This window comes from Lepisma saccharinum, chromosome 16, assembly GCF_977018435.1.
Source record: "Lepisma saccharinum chromosome 16, izLepSacc3.1, whole genome shotgun sequence".
NCBI lineage: Eukaryota > Metazoa > Arthropoda > Insecta > Zygentoma > Lepismatidae > Lepisma > Lepisma saccharinum.
The window spans coordinates 19635163-19660414 of record NC_139244.1 but is presented as its reverse complement, the minus strand read 5'-3'; the positions used below and the strand labels follow the sequence as shown (position 1 = coordinate 19660414).

Here is a 25252-nt window from a genome sequence, read left to right as displayed (position 1 = left end):
GATTTTTGGCTAATGCCAAGGCAGTTTTTTAAAACAAAAAATCCTCTCTTTTCGAAAAATTGATATTGATAAATTGCATGAGCTTTGAATTACTTAAAGAGCATTCTGGTGAATTTTCCTGTGGTTCACTTTCGCTTTTGTCTAGATATTGTCAATACTTTAACCCCTTCACTGTGTTCGGCGTAATATTACACCCTTGGTCACTATAGCTTATTCTGTGTTGGGCGTAATATTACGCCCGTGAACATCTGACTGAAGTAACCGTGTTGAACGGAATAATACGTCTTTTGCTGGTGAAACATGTGCTTTGCTATTGAAGAAACAACGACCTTTTATTTAGTCACGATTTTCAGTGCCGACAAATAATAATAAGAAGAAGTAGTAGTTCAGAGGAAAGAAACTATTTTTGTGTTATGCTGACAAAGTGCAAATGTGAGTTCGTTTGTGTGCCGCATTTAGTCAGTTGCTTTATGTACATTTTTTTTCTTCTTTGATGTTGCGTTATTTGAACTGTTGGCGATTTATTTTTTGTTTTTGAGTTTCTAATAGTATTGTCAAACATGATTGCAAAATATTTTTTTCCTCATACCTATTGAAGATATTGCAATGAAACTTGGCGGACACATTACGTATAGACCATAGTATTTTTCAACTTAGATTATAATCGGGTACCTATATCCAGGGCCGGTCCAGAGTGCCCCCAAAGTTACCTAAAGGGATTTTTTGGAGGGAAATTTCCCAAATTATCCCCGATTAGTATCTAATAGTATTGTCAAACAGGATTGCAAAATATTTTTTTCCCCTCATCCCTCATACCTATTGAAGATATTGCAATGAAACTTGGCGGACACATTACATATACACCATAGTATTCTTCAAGGTAGACTGTTGAGGGTGCCCCAAAGTTACCAAAAGTGATTTTTCGGAGGGAAATTTCCTTAATTATTCCCGATTTTCCCTTCCTCATATTTGATGTACACATGTGCATGGTACCATTTGAAAGCCTGTTCTATTCTGAAGAGATAGACGACGTATGAACCATGATACTCGGATGAATTGTGCTGAAGCAGTAGCTACTTAAAAATATTACGACGCAAACTCAGAAAAAAAAGTACACAAAGGGGGAAAGCATTTTGTCGGAAAATTACACAGGGAAGGGGTTAAAGAGCATTCTGGCAAATTTTCGTGTGGTTCACTTTTGCTTTTGTCTAGACATTGTCAATACTTTAATAGACTTACGTAGTCAGTACGTATTCACATTTTGGAATATTACAGTGGTTTTTCGAAAGAGGAAAATTTGGAAATAAATAAATAAAAGTCCAGGCATTCAAAGGTCCAACGGTTCCAGGGTATGGAGGAGGTCCATCAGGAGGGTACCAGCTGGCTACGACACCAACCACAAACCTCCTTTGCTGTGGCTTTGAGGGACTCGTGAAATGCTGGGACAAGTGCCTAAATGTTGAAAAATAAACCACATTTCATCAGGTAACTATTTCAACTTTTTCTATTCCATGTTGCGACTAATATATTCACTTACCCTCGTACAAGATTTCATTAGATCCAGTGGTTGACAACAAACAAACCTAATTTTATATTTGTCAACAAGCCTAGATATAACTGAACTGTTACTCTTTGTGGTTACCCCATAATTTATGGTAATGAATAAAACTTATATACTGTATTCTTAAAAAAATAACAAAAGCACAGGAACGTGCACACAAATATCAACTATTTATACATGTATCGGATAAGTAACATTATATGCTTTTATTGGTTGATATTGATACAGTACGAATTAATAGCTAATAGGGTGTAACCTATATCCACAAATGTGTTATATTGAAGAATATAACATGTACACTCTAAATATACGAGTGTGAAGTTACCTTTTCTATCAGAACATAGGATTTTTGCTTACTCAACTTTTGTTGCTATTGGCGTATATATCTTTTTATACCGGTCTACCTGAACTCTGAATGGATGAAAGCTTAGTCATACAGAGCACTTTGCTATTATTTTGTCCATAAATTGTTATTAAAAGATCACTATTATAATATGACTATGCCATGATTTACATGTATATACATACGCTTCTTTTCAGATAAACTGGTATCTGAACAGGATGGTACGTGTTCAGCTAAAAACAGTACATGCAAGAGCATTATTCAGCCATGCTTGCACAGAATGAAAGCATTCTATTTGCTACCAGTTCCTATGTCCATTAACACTTGGATATCCTTACCACAGTCTATGATGTCCGATGAAAATAGCATAGTAAGACAGAAAGAAACATATAAGGCAATGCATAGTATGACAAAGTTAAACCAATTAAGAATAATCACAAATATTGAACAAAATGTGTAAAACGAATGTCTAGTATCTAGTGCTGAGTCGATGCTACTTTGAACATATACCAATGCCAGTTCTCTTACAGATTTCCACTGATGACAATAGAGATACTAGAAAATTATAGCAATTCAAAGTAGTTCAGAAATTATAAATTATAATATATAATTTCATCCATTGGAATTATACATTAGATAACCGTTTAATCATAAAATCAATTTCTGCTCACATCAACAGTGAAAAATATGGATTTTGCATAATGTCCAGAATATTCAGATTCCGCAAAGTTGCAGACTACTCCAGGAGACAGTCTGTTGGTATTTGCTCAGCCCTATTAACGCTTCGTGATTGTCACCACTGTATGGTATGAAAAAATATTTGGAACTTACGCGATATGAAAACAGTTTTATACTTTGGCCAACTAAATTACATCAACACTTTTCTATTTACAGCTAAGATGTATAGTAAAAAATTATTTAAAATTTGATCATAAACGATTTGTTCACTATCATTACATAAAAATGACATGGCACCATATTTGAAAACTAGGGGCAGGCAAGCAATTTGGATAATGGACATTTTCACTTTATATTTCATGGTCTGATATGAAATTTTGAACAATACCAGTAAAAAACTGATAGAAAATTCCAAATGGTCCTTGAAGAACCTGAATTGCTCATTGACCTCCTTAATAAATGTGTGCTTTGAGGTGACTGTACTGAAAAAGAAGTTGCATTTTTAGACATACACTTTTTCAAAAATTAGGGCATGGAGATTACCCATAAAAATAACAAAAAGGCAGAAATTTGCACTAAATTATAAGAAATTGATAGATATACCAGATCGGTAAAATAATCGGTAATTTTACCGATACGTTTATATCGGCAGATTCCGATAGAGCACCGATTAATCTGTTTCATTCCTAGTTTTAACTAATGAATAATGATACAATTTTTCCAATCTGGACAACCCTCTTGGAAACCTTGAAAATAAAAGCATTACACAAATATAAACAAAACCTTTTTAAAAAAATCATACCTTGTGAAGGCAAACACTGAACCGTTGACAACTGACATCTCGGTTTCTCCATATGTTAAGGAAGGAGACTCTCGAAGTTTCATCAGCTGCTTATATATAGTGAGGTGACTACTATCCTTGCCTGTTTGACTTTCGACATTGACTGTACGGTAATTTGGATTAACTGGCAACCATGTGGATTCATTCGCAGAGAAACCTAAGGAAGAAAAATCAGCACATTAGGAGTTACGAATTGGTTCTCTTGTCATATGAGCAATATTTGCATTTTCAGTTTTCAAGATTCAAAACTTGAGGACATGAATTGATTTAATAAATGCATGTTAAGTGAATTACTCACTTTTCCCCACAAAACTTGTAATGGTTCTATTAATTTCAGTGGGCCTCGAAACCATCCCCATGGGAATTTGTAGTTTCACCGAGTTAAACAAGTTATTATTGCGGAAAAAGTAATTTGCTTACATGTATATTTCATTCCTCAAAGATGAATATTAGAAGATACAGTGGTACCTCGATTTTACATTACATTACATTATATTCAATCTTGATGGTCCTAACACAGCACAATGCTATAAAATTTTCCTCGATTTTAAGTTCTTTCAGTTTGGTCCCCTTGGAAAACGTAGAATCGAGGTTGATGATCAAGATTTCAATACAAAATCTGAGCACATTTCCGAATGAGAAGCTGTATATAAAATGGTATTTTGGTGTTAAAATAATTCCACATGGCTTCTAGAGGAAGGCATGTCCTGTCAGAAATAAACTCTGCTGTGAACACTATTACTCATTTTAATCCCATTGTAAGAACAGTTATGGCACACTCATCTTGCGCATGTTGCTTCATTTCGCTCTGTTAAAATTATAAGAAATTTTCCAAACTAGTGCAGTTTGAAGTCATCATGCACGCGCGAGGTCTGCAAGCAGCAGACGATTCCCACAGAACAAACCAGCCTCCTGGCCCGTGCGTTTGGTGAATCTCGTTCTTTCACGAGATGCACGGAAGCACTTATGGGACAGCCAGTTACCATAACTCGTTTAACGTGTTCAACTTGTGCGACTTTCGGAACTGGCCTCATGAAGCCTTGTTTCCATGACAGAAAAACACTACATATGCTCACCAAGGTAGACTACACTTAACAACGTACGTTTCAATCCTCTATCTGGATCCTCCTCAAACTTGAAATAATCAAAAACAAAAAAGGAAGTTTTGTTTCAAGCTTGAGGAAGATCCTGATAGAGGGATGAAAACGTCACGTCTTTTTTACTAAAACATGGAATGCTTTGTCAGCATATGTAGTGTTTTTTCACATTGTGTAGTTATTGGAGTATGTTCAGTTTATTAATACATATTATTTCTCTTCTAGTCTATGGTTCTTACAAGCATAAAAACACAGTTTTTTGTTGTGATGTTTCAAGAGAACACAAGCTCCCTTCATCAGACATTTAAATTTAGTATGATTAAAGATATTTAAAGATATAAAGAGGAAATAAAAAGTAGGCTTAATTCAGGAAATGCATGTTACTTCTCTCTTCATAAACTTTTGTCTCCTCGTTTAATATCTAAGAAACTAAAAGTTAAAATATACAAAACAGTAATTTTGCCTGTAGTATTATATGGATGTGAAACTTGGTCCCTTACATTGAAAGAGGAACATAAATTGAGAGTATTTGAAAATAAGATCCTTAGGAAAATATCTGGACCTAAAAGGGATGAGGAGACAGGTGAGTGGAGAAGGTTACATAATTTAGAACTACATAATTTGTATTCATGTCCAGATATTATTAGAATGATTAAATCAAGAAGACTTAGGTGGGCAGGCCATGTGGCACGAATGGGAGAGGAAAGAAGAGTTTACAGGATTCTTGTTGCGAAACCTGATGGTAAGAGACCTGTAGGAAGGCCAAGACGAAGATGGAGGGACAACGTTGAGATGGACCTAAGGGAAATCGGTAGGGATGGAAAAGAGTATATAGAACTTGCTCAAGATAGGGAAAGATGGAAGGCCTGTGTTGCTGCAGCCATGAACCTTCGGGTTTAAGAAGGCTAGGGAGTTAGTTAGTTATGATTAAAGATACAGTTATAACAATGGTTAAAAATTTTCAACAAAAAAGAATCAGTCATACAATAGATCTTGCAAAACATTGTTCTAATGTAGCAACTTAAACAACCAGTGTGTTTTATTATTATTATTTTAGAACCTTTAAAAATTATAAATCCCAAATATTATCAGGCAATTCAAAATCATCATTGCTTTTACAGAGATTCTTGATGTTTTCCGTTACATTAAATTTTGAAGATCGTGGCCTACACCATTTGTGAAAAAGAAAACTCCATAGTGATTCTAAATTATCATTTTAATTATTTAATTTTCACCAGTGTTCATCTGCAACATAAAACCCTTCTCCTTTTAAGCATATGCTTCTGGATGCGAGCTGAGAAACCAGTTCTTGGGTTAAAATTTACAATATCCAAATCATGTTCGTGTCATCTTATTGCCTTTTTCCTTGTTGTTTGTCCTACATAATCCTATGAACATCAACAACTTATATTATATATTTCTATGGTTTCCACATCCGGTACAGATTTTCTCATTTTGTATTCATTAAATGTACATTACAAACTGTTTGGTAACCTAAAAACAATTTTGAAATTAAAACTTCTAAAAATCTAAGTTTTTTCAGTTTGGTCTTCTGGAAATCGAGATTTCACTGTACATATTTATGGTGAAAAGATGATCAAGAAAACCAATGATGATTTTGAATTGCCTGATGATATTTGGGATTTATAATTTTTAAAGATTCTAAAATAATAATAATAATAAAACAGACTGCTTGTTTGCTACATTACAACAATGTAACATTTGCAAGATCCATTGTATACCTGATTCTTTTTTTTGTTGAAATTTTTTAACCATTGTTGTAACTATCTTTAATCATACTAAAAATAAATGTCTGATGAAGGGTTCTCCTGAAACGTCACAACGAAAACTGTGTTTTTATGCTTCTAATAACCGTAGACTACAAGAGAAATAATTCTACAATGAAAGCAATGCATACATACAGAAAAAAATATTACTTCATAAACACATTTTTACATCTCAAATTTTGCAGAAAAAATTGCCCACTGCTGTGATTTTGTATAACTTGTAGGATTATTCAGATTGAAGTGTCATATTGGTGAATGAACTCTAAATTTTGTGTCTAAGAATTTACTTCTAATTTTTACACTATTTTGCATAATTTTGTGACAAAATATGGTAAGAAAATGCACCTAACACCTTTCAATAAATTCAAATACTGTATAAACATTACAGTGTGCAATCTCACAATTCATGTTTTCCCCAGGAACAAAATATGCATCTCCCTAACTATCAGTCCAAAACATGAGCATGGTATATAAAAGGCACAGAAGAAATTTAATGGATTTCATGCTTGAAAGAAGTGATAAAATGAAATTCCATAAGACAGAGATGTAATTCTTTGCTTAAATTTTAACTCCAAACATTCAATTTACCTGCACTTGTAGTGTTCTTCCACTGCATGGGTCCTCTGGAAACATGTTTCACTGTTGGAACAGTGACGCTATCAACTTGAGTATCTTCCATTCCTATTTCTTCACCGTAATATGTCACTGGGGTACCCGGCAACATCATCACTAGCATGTTTAATCCATCTACCACATCCGGAGAGAACCTACTTGCTACTCGAGACGTTCCGGAATTTCCAACCTGTAACAAGTAAACAATATTTCATAATACTCTCAACTACACCACTATAGTCCTGTTTTCATTATTTGGGATTAGTGATAAATAACCCAAATTGGGTATTAACGTAACAGAAATAGCACAAATTGCATACCTAAACATTTTTACAAATTACCATGAAGATGAATTGGTCCACGACTCAAACTTAGCAACAAATTTAATTAGAACCTATCGATAAATAGCATTTTAAAAGTGAAACTGGTATTCGTTAAGAAAAAAAATTGTGGCATCCAACACTCACTTAGCCCGTCATAGCATAACTTTTTTTTTTGTTTATAAAGATAAAACAATGTTTTCACTCAAAAAATAATGAACTGTCCATAAATTGTTAGTAAGACAAAGCAGAGGAAAAAACCTATCCCTAAAACAAGAATACAATTTTTTTTAGGAGAGTCAAATATTCAATATTATTGCTAGGTTAGGAAACTTTTATGAAGAATGCCTTATCTTTAACTTCACTGAAAAAATCTGCTAGTCACGGTATTGGGATGTCACCAAGAATGCCCCAAAATACAATAAGAATAACAAAAACAATTACACAGTTTGCTAGAGACCTGTGTTTGAGTCCTGGTTGAGCCTGCATTTTTCACTGAAATTTCTGCATAAAAAAATTATGAACTGCAGTAAGTACAAAAAATACAGACTTTACAAACTTTTTTTAAATTGAGAAATTACAGACCAAGAAGAAAACTCACTTTTACTGACTATATTGACAGTTTTCCATCAGAGACCAAGATAAAAAGTGACTATACTGACCATTTTCCACCCCTTGTTAATACCAGCATAAAGGCCAGATATACATAATTTAACATCTTACATTATTTTCAGCTCTATCAAATCCCAAAACACACTTCCCTGTTCCAAAATAAACACTACTTGTTTTTTCAAGTAATAAATAGAAACCTACCACCCAAGCAGGCCAGAAACCTTCATCTTCATTCTTCCAAAAACCATTGGTTCCGAACCATTGTGCAATGTAATTGTTAAGATCTTCTGCAGTGAAACCAGATTCCAATTGGTTGATAAGTTTCACACTCTGTGGGAGGTCGATAATGCGGGATTCGTTTCCTTTGCCGTAATACTCCAGAATGTCCTCCACTGGGAGATTGTTTACGGTTGCCAATATCCTGCAAAATTCAAATTAACACATTGATGTCACTTATGCGTATGCAGTTTGAGTTTAATTGGTAAAGTTCCTCCATGTTGGTGGATGTAGAGGTAGGGGCCCAAAACATTTCTTGGGAGATGATGTTATCAGCACCATACTCCTGAGTCAATTAATAAATCATATTAAATTAATTAATCTTTGGTTTGATATCAAAATCTCTAATGCATCCAAATACTTCAAAGCAAAATTGCAGATACAGTGAAACTTCAGTTTTACATTTTTCTACATTATACATTCATGGTATCATCATGGTTCCAATCTCCTCCACCAACAGAAAGAAAGCAGAAAACAAAACCAACAGATTGTAGTTTCCCCACATTTTAAGTTTTTCTTACCATTCTCCCTTAAAAAACTTAAAACTAAGGTCCCACTGTATTTAAGTACTCCCTCTGTCCCATAATTATAGTCCGGTATGCCAAAATGGTAGTACAGAAATGACAGACAAAGAGGCAGATGGAAAGCCCAATTTGTACTGATCCTTGAGTAGTAAAGTTGTATGACTCATTCCCTTGTTTCATGTTCTTCTTCTGTATACACCAATGTCACAGTTTGAATATCAGGCAATTATTATGAGACAACAAACAAAGGTGTACCGGACAATAATTATGGAACAGAGTGAGTAGTAAATTTGGTTGAATTATAACTAAAATTTGCAGACTTTGAGAGTGCAAACAGATTTTGGTACTTTAGTATTGTACAGACTATCTCATTTCAGACAGTCTGTTTTCTGGGAAAGCAAAAGAAACACTTATGGACATAATAGGAACACTATTTGAAAGTTTACAATATATAATTCATACAATTAGCCTTTTGTTAATTGTCATTCCCAAAAGTCTCAGAGAAGCTCATTGAAAGCGTCACCACCAGACAGGAATACCTACATTGTTAGGTTAGGTTTTCTTAGCATAAATATTGTTGAAGTGAACGTCACGAGTGGAAAGTGTGCTACCAAACATGTTGTCACATTATTATATGATATTTCAAATTGTGTCACGGAAATAGCACAACAATTGATAAAAATATAGATTCTTTCCAAAGATATATTGCTTAGTGACAAATGAGGTAGTCCGTATAACATTAAAGTACCCAGATTTTTATTGGAATGGGTTCCATTGTGCGTGTGTGTATAATAAACAAAAAAGATAGGACAGAAGGGTTAACACACACACACATTATTGTAATCATAATCTTAGAATGGTTGGTATTTTAAGTCCACTTTATGCACTGTAAGGCTAATCGGGACTCCACCTACAGTTTAAAGTGGCATCCGAACCACTCCACCAGGTATCAAACCCGGGACCCCTTGATTACAAGGCAACGATGCCACCACTGTGCCATCGGGGAGGCCCTCATAATCTTAGATTGATGTTGTTTTTTTAAGTCCACTTTATGCACAGAAAGGCTAATCGGGACTGGATCTACAGTTTAAAGTGGGATCCGAACCACTTGTGCCTCCACCGGGTATGGAACCTGGGACCCCTTGATTACAAGGCAACGACGCTACCACTGCGCCATCAGGGAGACTCATAATCTTAGAGTATGAATAGCAAACTCATATACCTTTTTCCAGAATCATCACTGTAACCGCTAAGAACACCTTTGAGTTCATTCAAAATGCCGATTGCCTGTGGTACAAGACCAGACTCTTCATCTTTTATGTTGTACGTCTGCAAGTGTCCGTAGTAGCTGTATGCCTTGTCGTCAGAGCCAGGTGTACCTAGTTCTGCAGATTCATCTGTAAGCTTTGGATTCTCTAGGAGATACTCTGTATCGTGGAGCTCAAAACCACTCACTCCCATATCCAACCAGAATCTCAGGATATTCTGCAAGTCAAAAGTTAACACAGGATAAAAAAGATTGTATCTTGTACACATAGATTAAATTTCGGTTATGTAACGACTAGAGCCATATTTATTTATGGTGAATAAAAGATCACGATTTCAGTACAAAACTGAGCACATTTCAGGATCAAAAGCAGTATATGAAATAGCATTCCGGTGTTAGAAAGCTGAATATAACTCTTAAATTTGATTTTAAAACTACACTTATTACACAAACTAAAACGGACAGCCATGAAATTAGGCAGGTGGCACAAGTTTGTGCTGCTGTCACACCGGAGCAGAACCCCGTGTGTGAAATATCTTGTTGTAAAGTGTAAATCACCAACCCTGAGACCTTCTGTAAACAAAAAGTCTCGCCGATTCGATGTATCACTGAACAAGGAGACCTTCCCGCACACATAGAACTCGCCATGTTGAAAGTGGAACTACTTCCTTGCTGTTCACATGATTATTTTTAGAAAATAACCAATGTTATAAAGTATCATTATACACAAATCTCTACACTCATTGAAAGTTACAATGCATATTCCTACAAAATGTTAATACTTATCTTGCCTTGCCATGTCACAAAGTTATTTTACGAAGTGCACTATATTTGGCGGAACAAAAATCGTTATTAGGATGCTTGTCAGTTTCCAACCTCAATAAATTTACGAACTTTCTTTGTCTCATTTTGATCATCATCAATATTTTTATTGGACTTACAGCATTGCATATGGCTGTTAATGGCCATTATATATTCTATTTACATAAGATACAATTTACATAAAATCTACAAACAAATTTAAAATACACTCCTATCCATATCAAACCTTAGAAATATACATTAGCATGTTATATCATTTTGTCTAAAAAAATGCAAGTAAAATATATTCAATTCGCATGCAAGAAAGAAGCCAAATTTATGGGAAATGATTACTGGTGCAAAGAGTTAACCATAAAGGTGAAGCAATAAGTACAAAAGAAAGAGCATTGATTGGGTTTAAAGTGAGATGCCATTTGCGGCAGCGTATCCCATACTACAAATTGGCAGTTGTTTTACCTTACGTAATGAGTCCTGTAACAATGCTGGATTTTTGTGTGGATTATTTTACTTCTATGAGTTTGCAATGCTTTCTGCATGCACGTGGTTTTGTTTACAGAAGGTCTCAGGGTTGGTGATTTGAACTTTAAGAGTTGGTCTTTGCAATCCATGTGATACAAACTGACAGTATTTGCTCGAAAGGTCAGGGATGACAGCTGTATGCACCGGAGAGAGATCAGTCTGATGCTCAAACTAGGCAACACAACCCTGTGCACAGGAATCAGCAACTTTTGTCCCGATTTTGCTTTGCTTTTCCCATATGTGGCACTAGCGCAATTCTAACCAGCTGCCTATTTTCATGGCCGTTCATTTAAACATTTCCCTTCTAATAGTACATTTATGTAGTTATCAAGTTATCAGAGTATTCACTATAACTAGAGGCACATATTTTTGGTAAATAAAAAAGCAAAATTTCGGTACAAAAACAGTCAATTTCGGGTTCAAAAGCAGTAAATGAAATGAAATTTCGCTGTTATAGCGATGAAAAAGCACCATATAAAATGACATTTTGGTTTTAAAAAATGTGAATATAATCCCAAATTTGATTTAAAAACTGCACTATTACACAAAATAAACATATCCCTTCTAATAGCACATTAAACCATTAAGTTTATTCCTGTATAAAGGAGTCCATTTTAGCTTCTCAAATATTTACAGCAGAATTATTCAATTTTCCGTGTATTGAATAACTCTCAGGATACTTCAGACTTCAGAAAGTGTCACGTTGATATATAAACTGTAAATTTCGTGTTTAAGAGTCTTTCACATTTTGCAGTTTATTTGGCATCATTTAGTGACAAAACAGGGTAGAAAAATGCACCTCACACCTTTCAGAAACATGAAAAATTAACATTAGAATGTGTTATTTCATATTTCGTGTTTTCGTCAAAAACGAAATATGCATGCCTCTAGCTATAACACTTTATGATACACATGTACCGTATTCTGTACAATACATACAATATCATTATGAATTCTGAAAACAAACAGATTTGACCCTAAGAATTTCAGAACCAGGATTTTGGAAATTATCTAAAAAAATTAATTTTTGTTACAAGAATTGCACCACTGACAATAATATAATGAAAAATAAACTGTTGGTAGCAAATAATTCGAATTTTTGAATAACTACTATGCAAGTAAGAATACCACAAGAACTGACCTTGAATTCTTCTAAAACATGTGGATTTCTGAAATTCAAATCTGGTTGATTCCTTCCAAACTGGTGCAAATAAAACTCCTGGCGTTCTTCATTCCATTCCCAGGCTGAACCATTGTGCAAACTAACCTACAAATGTAGAAAACAAAGATTAGTAACGTACTTAAAAAATAAAGGCTTGCAAATGACTCTTTTGCATTAGAATGCAATATTATTATTTTTTTGACTTTTATAAAATCATCAAATTATTTCAACTGTCCCAAGTAAAAAAACACAGAGTGGAACAGTCTTCTAAATAGTTGCTATTTTTAAATATAATAATAATAAATAATAAAACTAATACCGTATTTACATGTGTATAATGTGCACCCTGGTTTTTGATAGGGAAAAGTGACAAATAATTATATCTCGTATATAATGCACAGTACAATTCAGGTTCAAGAAATGGCTTTCTTAGTTGTAGGTCGTAAAGCTGTTGCTATGCCGATCAACAGTGAATGACATCATTCCAATTCAATGAGCCACCTTTTGCTATGTGGACCAAGATGAGAACATTACATTACAAAGTGAAAATTTTTAGCACATGGTCTTTAAACTTTTATAAGTGGTTTTGCTCATTTCCTCTTTACTTCTAGAAAAACTTCAAAACATATACTTTTTCTATGACTAACGAAACATTTATAGGAGGCACATTCAGGACCCTCAAGCTAGCAGCATAAGATTTCCTCCATTAAGGCATTTACACACTCTATATATGTTAGGGATGGGCTGATACGAAATTTTGGCCGATACCGATAAAGTACCGATATAAAATTTACAGATACCGATAACCAATATTCTACCGATCCGATATAAATTAGAAATGGTTCTTGAAGAACCTGAAATGTTCATTGATCTCCTTAATAAATATGTGTTTCGAGGCGACTGCAGTGCAAAAGAAGTTGAATATTTAGACAATTACTTTTTTAAAAAGTAGGGCATCGAGATTATCCATAAAAATTACAACAAAATGGCAGAATTTTGCACTAAATTATAAGATATTTATCGATATATCTGATCGGTAAAATAATCAGTAATTTTACCGATAAACCGATATGACTATATTGGCCGATACCGATAGAGTACCGATTAATTGGTCCCATCCCTAATATATGTCATATTATTGGGCCAGTAATGCATTTTAATTATTTTCTATTTCCTTATCTTTTTTTTCATACATAAAAAAATCAGAACGTTCCTTCATTTTGTAATGAGCTTATTTCAACCGCATTGCAAATAAATGTTGCCATTTTGAATGGAATGCTGTTGCCATATTCAGAAACTGCAGAATTCAAGCTTTACAATGATATATAACATGATAGGGTTCCGTAAAAAAAATTTAAAAAATTATTCCGTGCATAACACGTACCACACTTTTTGGGGGCAAAAATTTTGGAAAAAAGTGTGCATTATACATGAGAAAATATGGTATGTACAACAATGGTCAATGCAAAATATGTGTAGAAGCATACTCTACTATTTGGTCATCTCACTGAAAAGATAACAAGCCATTATAATATTGCAAAATTCGTATGCACATATGTAATCCTATTCCATAATGTATATGTACAGAAAGTTTCATTGAGATTGTTTAAATATTACAAAAACTACAGAAAATCTTCAATGCCTTGTTACTTCTCACCCACCTTGTATTTTTTTTTAGTAAAACATAAGTCATGGATGTATTACTGTGATTGTGTGACCATCATTTTTCAATGTGTTCACATCTTGACAGTTTTTCCTGTAATTTTTCATGTACTTAAATTTAATTTTTAATAATATAATAATGAATAGATGTATTGAAACTCAAAATGTCAAGAGCATAAATTAATATGCCTAATTATTGCAAATTCATGCTCTCGAGCAGCCATGCAAATATCATAATTTCAAATGTCAGAAATCCATATTTATATTAGGAAATCGTAACCTACTGCTAGTAGTATTTAGGCAATTTCCATTAATTTCCATCTAGTTACAATGTTATTCTCGATTCTGTTAATATTTATATCATAATAAGATAAACATTCCTTTCTTATGAATATTTGTTCATCTTAGTAGTTGTAAGTGTTGCACTCTCCCAGAGGGAAAAAGTGAAAAGGTTAATTTCTCGCTGGAGGGAAATTATCTCCACTTTCCTATTTAGGTTAAAAAATGAAAAATCATGTTTGAGAATCTGATGAAAAGTATTTACACTACCTTTTTCATGTTCTGCAACAAAATTTAAGAAAAATAATGAGATGACTGACACTGGATGAAAATTAAATTTAAGAACATCAAAAATTATATGAAATGCTGTTAATATGTGAGCACATTGAAAAACAATGCTCACATTTGTCTCATCAATTTCATTAGTTCATCATTCAGCCTCGTTGTAGAGATTACCGCAAGAGGTAGAGAAAAAAAAAAGTCAATGTGTAAACCTTTGTAGCGTTAAGACTCTCTATGCTACAGAGCCAAATTGATTAGGCGATCCCCTCATACATTCTTCAAGGGCCTCTAAGGTGTACTCTTACCCTACCCAGTTATTAGGTGGTATTCTCTTTCCTTCTGAATCTGTCCCCTTTCCACTGGCCCAGACATAGTAATCTGAATAATTTCCATCCCTCTTGATGGATTTCTCGAACCATGGATGCTGATCGCTCGAATGGTTGATGGTGAAACTCAGCAACAGGTTGAGTCCTGTAATATCGGAGAAAACATTCCTGGTTAGGTTATTAGAAATATGAACCTTGATGGAATAAATCCATTTTGAACAATAAAACTGCATTGAGATTCAACATTACACTGAATCAAAATTTTTGGGGGGTACCCTTAACCTACTGTAACCCCTCGAGAAAGTGAAATATTTTGCATGGTTGAAGATTATGTTGTTTATGAATGTTTTACATTGTTTTTTTATCTCGCAGAGATGTCTTATTGTCAAATACAGTGCGACTGTTACCTTACACGGAAGCAGAACACCCTGAAGGCTTCACACAAGTGAACATAGCACCCAACATGACATTCCACAACAGTAGCTAAAATTTTACAACGTTAAGTTAGGAGTGTTAGCTTTGGAGTTGACAGCAATTTCCGACATGTTCTTTCACTATTTTTGCGTGCATGCAAACAGTTTTTACTAATAAAAAGGAGCAAAAGTACTCCAAAGTGATAGGTTTTTATTTTTGCGGGCCATACTTTGGGATCAAATATTTGTTACTTGTGTTATCTGCATTCGAAAATCTGTTGATTTAAAACAAAATTGAAAGTAATTCTCAAGGGATTACAGTGGGTCAACGGTCCTGAACATTTAGTCACTAAAAGGAAAAGTACGGTATTTATGTATTCTAATATGAATGTGACTGAATAGACAATATGAAATTTCTGACTGTGGAACAAGTTTGAAGAAAATAATTTGCAAACTAAGTCGCAGGAAATATTGTTATTTTAGAAATTATATTGTGAAAAGTACATTACGAAAATGTTGCCCAATAACATACGGGTAATGCAGATCCCTTGAAATCAAGGGGTCTGATTCACAGTGGAGGCACACAGAACAGTAGTTCAGATACTATTCTTAACTGTAGATCCAGTCCTGATTAGCTTGTCTTGGATGTATAGTGGACTTCGACAAAACTTTTCCGTGACTGCAGTCTTATGTTACCAATTTCTCAAGTGCTTTTCTTGCCTTCTTACATGGCAATAAAACCACCCACTCAAAATTTATACATAAGTAAAGTGCTCCCCTGTGCATAGCACCATGCCACGAAGGCATATAGGGGGTGTGGGGGTAACGCCCCACACTTTCTTGATCCGGTCCTGAGTGGGGGTGATGTGATCAGCATCATGCCCCTGACCGCCTTTACCCCCCAGGGTTTCCCCCAGGTACCCATGTTATTCGACGCTGGGTGGGCACCGGGGCTGCTTCCAACGTTACAAAAGTTCCCGGATTTGAACTGGCTGGGGATCGAACCCGGGACTTTTAGCATGGTAGTCAGACGCGTTACCGACTGAGCCACCGCGGCCACAAAATTTATACATACTAACAACAAAAACATGCAGGATTCTATCAGTCTTTGCTATCAATTCAGATTTTGATGCTACAATGGCAGTCAAAAGTTAAGAAAATTTGGTTAGTACTCTGGTGTTCAAACACTATACAACTAGGCTATAAACCATGGGTAAGAAAAACTTAAAATAATTCAGGCACCAGCAGTCTAAGCCATGAATCCAACTAACAAAGCTACACATTTTGAAATACAATCTTAAAACATTTAATTTATTAGTTAATACATGCATTAAAAGTAGAGAAGAGTGCCATCGGAAAGTATCGCTTGGAATTTATTTACCAATACCGGCCGATACTTTTCCGGTATTTTGGTTTTGACGTACTCCGCAAAAATGCCTCATGACAATTTCGTGGAGTGCAACTATCCTGGAAATTAGGCAAAATCCGAATTTATTTTTATTTTACACCAGTTTTGTGTTAAAAAGCTGAATTTTGTAATAAAATAAATAATTTAATAATCTGATGTAATTCTTGAATATTTTAAGCAAAAATGTTGGAAAATTGATGCAAATTATTAAGAGTGGAACACTTGGACACAAATAGCAACTAATATATTGAACAACTTTCATTTATTGCAATTCTCAAATGTATCGGTATCGGTGTGTCCTCCTCCGTAGTCGAGCAGGTTAAGGCGTTCACTCGTCTTGAGATCGTTCCCTGCGGGACGGCGTAGATTGGAATCCGGCTCTGGTCGGAATTTATTCGGCCTACGTATAGGGCCGGTGGCAACCCACCATCGTGAGGAAATTGGGGAGCTCCGAGTGAGTGAGCGTAATCCGGTCGAGACGATCTACTATAACGGCTGGGGATACGTCGGGCTGACCCCCCGACTATTCCAATACTGGTTGAAGATCTCCACGCTTAGGAGGTGACGAAGGAAAGTGTGGGAGGGAGACCGACAGTCGGTAGGTAAGCCAAGGCCCTTCATGGGCTGTCGCGCTAAGGATTATTATTATTATCGGTATCGGTGAGAATCAGTATGAGTATCGGTTCAAAGTGGTATCTGCTCAGCTCTAATTAAAAGTAATTAATTCTTACGCTGGAGTGGTCTTCCTAAAGAACACTCTACCGATAAGAGCATGAACAACTACACAATGCATTCTAATATATGCAAGACTCTACCATATCACCTCAGATTTTAAAATCAGTCTACTAACAGTGCAAACATTAAAAAATACAAACTGTCCTCCTTATTTTAAAAAACAGTAATGGAATGTTCGTAAGTGAACTTATAATATTTAAAATATGTATATTTTTTTAGAACTCAATTCAAAATTCAGGCACCAGGTGAAATTTCTTAGGCACCACGACAACTGGGCATCATGTATTTTTCTACCCTGCTATCAAATATTTGTGGCCCATACAATAGAAAATTTATATTTTTCTTTGTTTCAAATGTAAAGAGAAAGAGATAAGGGGCTGTCTGTGCCTGGTCACAGATAATAACAGATAGGAAGGAATCAAAGTCCTAACACTGCGGACAGCTGCAAACAAAAAAAGTACAAAACTTAGTTGTTTAAATAAATCACATACTTTCACAAGTGCACAACTCTTGTAATTTATGAAAAATTCTAATGCTTTATTAACTAAAGTAACCTCATTGGTTATATTCTTATATCCTTACCTTCCATACCCTAGTTATACAACATGCATTTGAAAAACACAAATATTTTTGTTACCTTTTGCTTTAATTTCGGCCAGCAAAGCCTTAAAATCGTCCAGGGTTCCAAAAATGGGATTGATTTCTTTGAAGTCTACTATGCTGTCATCAGAATTGGGACTGTCAGTTTTCAGGATAGGCGAGAGCTTGATGCTTGTCAGCTCCAAGTTTGTGAAATGGTCCAACTTTTCGTTCAATCCTGAAATAAAATGAGAAACTCAACATTTCACACCAGTACAAAATAATCCGATTCCTTTGTGACACTTCTGTTTGTGTCATTCTCACCACAGCAAAGAACTACAAAAAAGAGAATCATTGTAATACTACATTACAAAAAAATTACAACCAGAAGAAAAAGACAAATAGGCTAATGTCGGAAAAAATCAGAAGCACTTACAAGTTCCAAGGAATACAGTAAATAGTACTAGTGAACTGATACCCTTGGAGAAGGTGGGTTTAGCATCCTTAAAGAAGGAATTTCCTTTACTTTAACATTTTCTCTTATTTCCTTGGTTGTGGAAACATGTTACACTGAAGTAATGAATGATTTTGTTTTAATTATAGCATCGTAACATCGTTATGTGTAGGTTCATTCCATACGAAACCATCCAATGGTGGTTGCATGACCATTTTAGAAAAAAATCATTTTTAGTACATACGTTTGTACATGTTTCTAGATATCAGAAAAATTTTCAAAAAATTTATTGTCTTTAGTTCTCCTGGGGTAACCATTTTTCCAACATGGCGCATGGCTTTCTTTGATCATGTAGCAGTTTATGGAAACTTTAATATCTCAAAAACCGTTAGAGCTAGAGATCTGAAACATACTCTCTGTGATATTCAAGTATGTTTTGCTTTAAATTGCATCCTAAGTACGAAAATTATGGTGGAAATTTGGGTAACAATTGTTAAAAATTTGGATTTTTAAGTCTGATCTTTTTAATGAAGGGGTTTAGTCTAAGGCTTAAATGTTCATTAACGTGTAGACATACCTGCAGGGTGTCTGTAAATAAAATATCAGTGCTTAGAAATGCACCCCTTTTTTACAGCATGGGTTCAAACATGGCCATTCATGAAATATTGAAAATTCTGAAATTTGGCACAAAGGAACCCTGCATGAACGTAACTCACAGTAAAAATCTCAACTTTTAGATTCAACTCGTTTTGGTCAATATGAGGAAACGTATGTCACCTAATTTGTGACATTGCAAAGTAAGGTTAAGCTGCATGTACAGCTAGAAAAATTGCATCTTTTCTTTTTTCTTTTTAAAGTTGGGTTAAAAAAAGCTTCAGAAAATATAGTAACATAGGATTTTAATACTTGACTTACCAGAAATTAAAATTACAAGGTATGACAAGTGAGGATCTGCAAAATCGCATTGCAAAGGGATTGATTTATTTGCTACAGTTTCCTACGGATTTACTTTGTCAAATCATGCAGAAATCCTTTTTCCTTCACTAAGTTCTTCTTCTCACTAAATGATCAGAAACTCTCAGTTCATCACGTATAAAAGGTAAAGGTAAAAAAGGTAAAGTGTTCCCCTGTGCATAGCACCACGCCATGAAGGCGTATAGGGGGTGTGGGGGTAACGCACCACACTTTCTTGATCCGGTCGTGAGTGGGGGTGATGTGATCAGCATCACGCCCCTGACTGCCTTTACCCCCCAGGGTTTCCCCCAGGTACCCATGTTATTCGACGCTGGGTAGGCGCCGGGGCCGCTTCCACCGTTAGAAAAGTTCCCGGATTTGAACCAGCCGGGGATCGAACCCGGGACATTTAGCATGGTAGTCAGACGCGTTACCGACTGAGCCACCGCGGCCACACAATAGTGGTAGTAATCAAACTGATGTTTCTAACCTTTTCAGCAATAATTTTTGCTAATTACATTTTTCATTTAAACATTTCAATTAAATAATTGTACTCTCTGTGCAAAGATGTGACACGTGCCTTCTTGTTCTTCAGTTCTAATACTTGCTAGAACACAACTTACCAGTTTCCTTTGCACTCCTTGTATGATCCAAATAGTTTTGTGAGCAAAATCACTTAAGAATTTTTCTGCAATCAGCCTCCTCTGTTTTGCAATAGGAGATACTTCGAAAACAGAACACACTTCATCCATTTCCTTCTTGGGTGGCACAAGGACATCATTTCCATTCTGGCTTTTACGTGAGCCACTTTCTCCAGAGATGAAAATTTGGTACTAATCTGATATTCCCAGGACACATTTCTTCATTTTTACAGAAGAAACTTCTTACAGTAATAAGTTCCTGTAGCATTGTCTAACATCTGGAAGGTGTTTTGTGTGATGTGGGAATGTTTCATAGTGGAAATTCATGTTCTTTGTTGAAAATTAATTATCGGACGGACAATAGAGTTTTGCACGTACACCTTCGTACATCACGCATCGTGATAGTGTCTTGTTCATGTTCATTGGGGTATCCAGTGTTTTGAACTGTCTGTATTTGCAACGAAACATGACGTGTCGTGGATGCGTGGTGAAATTCGTACCAGGTGTGGAAGATCCAGTAGATTTTTTTAATTTAATTGAACACGGGATTGTGAAGAAAGGAAAGGAATGCCGAAAATGTGGCAGTGAATGTAAGCTACTCGTTAGAAGGAATGGGCTGTGGGTATATGCCTAATATGACGTGTCGTGGATGCGTTGTGAAATTCAGGCAAATTTTCCGTATCCTGGAAACGGATTTCTTCAAATTTAAAAGAATAAGGCTCATTTGGGGGCAGGTGACTCTGGCCAATTTCTAACATGCCTTAAACAGGGACTCTATAGAGAAAGCAGGGTAGCCGGAGAGGAGCGGAGGCGGGCCTCCATCACTCTGAGGCTTTTTTTAACCCAACTTTAAAAATAAAAAGATGCAATTTTTGTAGCTATACATGTAACTTAACCTTACTTCGCAATGTCACAAATTAGGTGACATACGTTACCTCATATTGACCAAAACGAGTTGAATCTAAAAGTTGAGATTTTTACTGTGAGTTAGGTTCATGCAGGGTTCCTTTGTGCCAAATTTCAGAATTTTTAAAGAGGACCCATCCGAGATATTTAATCCCAAAAACAGTCAATATTTCATGAACGGCCATGTTTGAACCCATGCTGTAAAAAGGGGGTGCATTTCTAAGCACTGATATTTTATTTACAGACACCCTGCAGGTATGTCTACACGTTAATGAACATTCAAGCCTTAAACTTAACTCCTTCATTAAAAAAATCAGACTTAAAAATCCAAATTTTTAACTATTGTTACCCAAATTTCCACCATAATTTTCATACTTAGGATGTAATTTTAAGCAAAACATACTTGAATATCACAGAAAGTATGTTTTATTAGTTTCAAAATGACAGATCTCTAGCTCTAACAGTTTTTAAGATATTAACGTTTCCATAAACTGCTACATGAGCAAAAAAAGCCATGTGCCATGTTGGAAAAATGGTTGCCTCAGGAGAACTAAAGACAATAATTTCTTTTTGAACATTGGTTATGATATCTAGAAACCTGTACAAATGTATGTATGTACTAAAAATGATTTTTTTTCTAAAATGGTCATGCAACCAATTATTTTAAAATTGGTTGATTTGATATGGAATGTCCCAACAATGATTGCCAAAAGTCGAAGATAATTAGTCTTTCTGCTAAGGAAATTTGAAAAAATCATAAATCAATCTGAACTGTTACCCAGGGTATCTACAATTTCATAAAAACAAAATTCCCGGACTTTTCCAGAACAAGCAATTAGAGCAAATCATGTTTTAAAAACATGTGTATGAAAGAAGTCACTACATTTTAGTTACACATCACACTTAGAATCCCAATAAACCAAGTTGAAAGTAATAATGAGATTGTTAGAAATTGGTTGTTGGATACAGGCATCAGGGGTGAGTTTTTACATAATACTTTCCATGCATTGACTAACGGTAAAAAAAGGATTTTTTAATGAAAAATATCAATTGTATCATAAATAATGAAGCGAATTTACGATACTGGAAGTATCTTCAATTGCCTTCAAATTCGGCATACTCACTAATTTTGGCGTCGTAATCACGAATCTGCAGTTAAAATTTGGTGGTCATGTCTAGAAATTGCAAAATAGGTCGAAAAATGTGGGTCCGTGAACGGAGTAAACACCCTTGATTTATGAAGAAAACAACCATTGTTGCAATGATTAGCGTTTCAAAACTATGTTTACGATGACCCTTAATTTTAACTATGCTTACCTAACCTAACGGTGAATGGTTCGTGGGGCAAACAAGTTTTCCACCTTTACGCAAGATGCCATTTTCTCACATGCAAATCAATGCTCCAGGCAATGGGTCTCACTTATTGCACAACACTTGAGCAACGTTGTGTTATGACTGTCAGAACACACGGTAGCAAGACCATTGTGCGGAAAGGAAGACGTCTTCATATCAGAAGACATGGTTTCCATATTAGTGTATGGAGAATCATAGCAGTAATTGACAAGGTTATTTTGCAATTTCTAGACGTGATCGCCAAATTTTAACTGCAAATTCGTGATTAGGAGGCCAAATTAAGCGAGTATTGACAAATTTGAAAGCAATTCGAGATACTTCCGGTATTGTAAATTCATACCTAAATAATGCATAATTATAGTAAAATTTAGTAACGTATGTATCAACCCTAAAAATGCCAATAGCCACTTCCTCTAGTATACTTCCAATTGAAATTAAGTAGTTCAAAACATACCTTTTCCTACAGAATTTTACATGCAATTTCTTCTGGAACTACTGGTAATATTTAGTATATCAAATTGAAGTATAGTTTGTTCAAACAAATTAAAAAATTCTTCCCTGTCCTTTTTATTCTTTATTCAAACACCTACTTTTATTGCACAACAAAAATGTTGGCTTTTCCGGAAACGCACTAAATTTCCCTGACTTTTCCAGACTGGTATACACCCCGCTAAGTATTAGGTACTGGAGAAATTATGATTTGAAACGCAGCTTGCACAAGCAGGCGTTCTTGGTTTCTGGTCGACTCTGGCATGAGTTTTTGTGGATTTTCATGCGAGGTTCGAAGGGAGTTTAATTTTCGAGACCAGATATTACATCAGGTATATAAAGCACTTAAGGTCATTATTTTAATGCTGAGAGCACTAAAACTGACCAACCTAACATAGCAACATCAGAATTTAGGGATATTTTATTAATGCTAAGAGAACTACCTAACAAGCACAAAGAACCTGCGACCAAAAGTTTCTGTGCACCTTCCCCTCCATCAGTTCAACTCAGGCCATAAGGCCCCACTCCCCTCCATGTGGGAGGATGATGCACAAGAGTTGCGGGTCTGCGCAGGTACTTTTGCCTGTGGTTCCACTATAACAAAGCATTTAGTGACGAAATAACCCTTTGCACTCCATGCATATAAAGTGGATAGCAGCAGCAGTCGTATCAAAGACGACAGACTAAGGAGTATACGGGAGGGGAAAATCGTTCTCCATAAAACACACAGCAAGTACAGAAAACGCACAGTAAGTAACCACCAAGACTCTTAAGTATATGTTAAGACATATAATTAGAAATCGAACCATGCGAAAATGACCTGTGCACTATTATAAATTCGGAACTAAACAGGAACTTGGACCTTAGTCTGAACTGAAGGTTTGTAAACATTGAAATGTGGACATCAACCCCGAATTGTTTAAATTTACTTGATTATGTTTGATATTGTCGGCTACCCAGACCCTTATTAAAAAAAAAATCAGACTATTTATTGAGAACACAAAAAAGTACACATGCATGCACAAACTATTAAGATATATTGCAAATTTGCACAGATAAAATTCAGCATACCTTGTAAATCACCCACTCCATCCTGTTCCTGTCCTCCATCCTTGAAAGATCTGACAAACACACTGTACATCGGGCTTTTTTGCCACCATTCGCGTGGGGGTGGTGCCGGGCATTTTGGAGTCAGCACAATTATTGCTATAGCTCCGGCGAGCATTCCAACCCAGAGAAGCCAAAATAGAATAAATAGAAACCATCTCATGCGAACCCAGAAAGGATCATTGGCAAATTTCATCAATTCGTCTTTGCCCATTCCAGCAAAAGCTACTTTTACATTTTCAAGATCAATCTTTGCATCTCCATTTTGCGAATCTGTAGAAATAAATTTCACCGATGCTGGGTCTTGATCGAGAAGCAATTTCCCATCTTCAGTTGGTCGCTTTTCATCCATATCTAGCTCATTTAGGTTAGGTTTCTCTTCACTTGACAGGTGGCCATCCTGATTCTCAGCTACATTCTCCTCCGTGTCTGATTTCGAATTTCTCTTGTCGCCTTCCATCGTATTACACGATCAAGTACAACCGGATGTAGCTTGGCACAACACAAACCCTTAATTCTCAGCCTGCAGATACGTGCAAAGCGTTCCCACGAACTTTATGATGCAATAAGAAAATTCAATTTATCAGCCTGTGTCGTACGGTTGCGCGGAGCGTAGAGAACAGGGAGAACGAACGATATGTGGGTGCGTTTTTGCGGCGTTTGTCTGTTCCAATGACATAGAAATCTCTGAGTGGCTGAAGTGGTTTTCCGCTCGAAAATATGACTTACTACCAACCGTGAAGGAACTAACCTGCTATTGGCGCGGAAGGAATCACGTGATTGTTTTTCAACTAGGAAATTACCTCTTTAGAACGCCGACCCTACCGGTTCTCCATTATCACACAACGCGAGAGCAACCTGGCGTTCTGACGTCACGTCGGAATGCTTTTATTGTTACGTTAAATGCCTAAGTTGCTAGGTTAGACTTCCTAGCTTTAGTTCTCTTACCATAAGTAACACATTTACTGTGTGTTTATGTTAAGGGAACCAAACCTAACAGGCCTAACCTCATCTGACGTCAGAACACAAAGTTGGTTTCGCGTTGTGCAATTTAAAGAAGACCCGCCTATAGCAGCAGTAGTAAGGCAAGGTTTAGCGTTCAATGTAACTGAACAAAAGACTGCCGATATCAATCCTTCCGTCACAGCTTTATCCTTTTTCAAAATATATTTATAGTATAAAAAAGTAATGACGTGAAAGTAGTTGCTACATTCGCTCTTTAGTATTATAGTATAACGACATA

The 25252-nt window shown here is 35.6% G+C and overlaps 1 protein-coding gene across 1 annotated transcript in view; it reads right to left on the bottom strand.

Moving 5' to 3' along the window:
• The window catches only part of LOC146000317 (maltase A3-like), a 29749-nt gene extending 5065 nt beyond the window's left edge, over positions 1 to 24684 (bottom strand). Inside the window, exons 1-8 of the mRNA XM_083137827.1 lie at positions 23974 to 24684; positions 18164 to 18343; positions 14955 to 15115; positions 12401 to 12526; positions 9874 to 10136; positions 8053 to 8272; positions 6896 to 7109; positions 3385 to 3580 (exon numbers count right to left, since the gene is read on the bottom strand). Of these exons, the coding sequence (XP_082993953.1) occupies positions 3385 to 3580; positions 6896 to 7109; positions 8053 to 8272; positions 9874 to 10136; positions 12401 to 12526; positions 14955 to 15115; positions 18164 to 18343; positions 23974 to 24469 (1856 nt within the window). The 5' untranslated portion in view covers positions 24470 to 24684. The remainder of the gene's footprint in view (positions 1 to 3384; positions 3581 to 6895; positions 7110 to 8052; positions 8273 to 9873; positions 10137 to 12400; positions 12527 to 14954; positions 15116 to 18163; positions 18344 to 23973) is intronic.
• Positions 24685 to 25252: the final 568 nt, after the last annotated feature.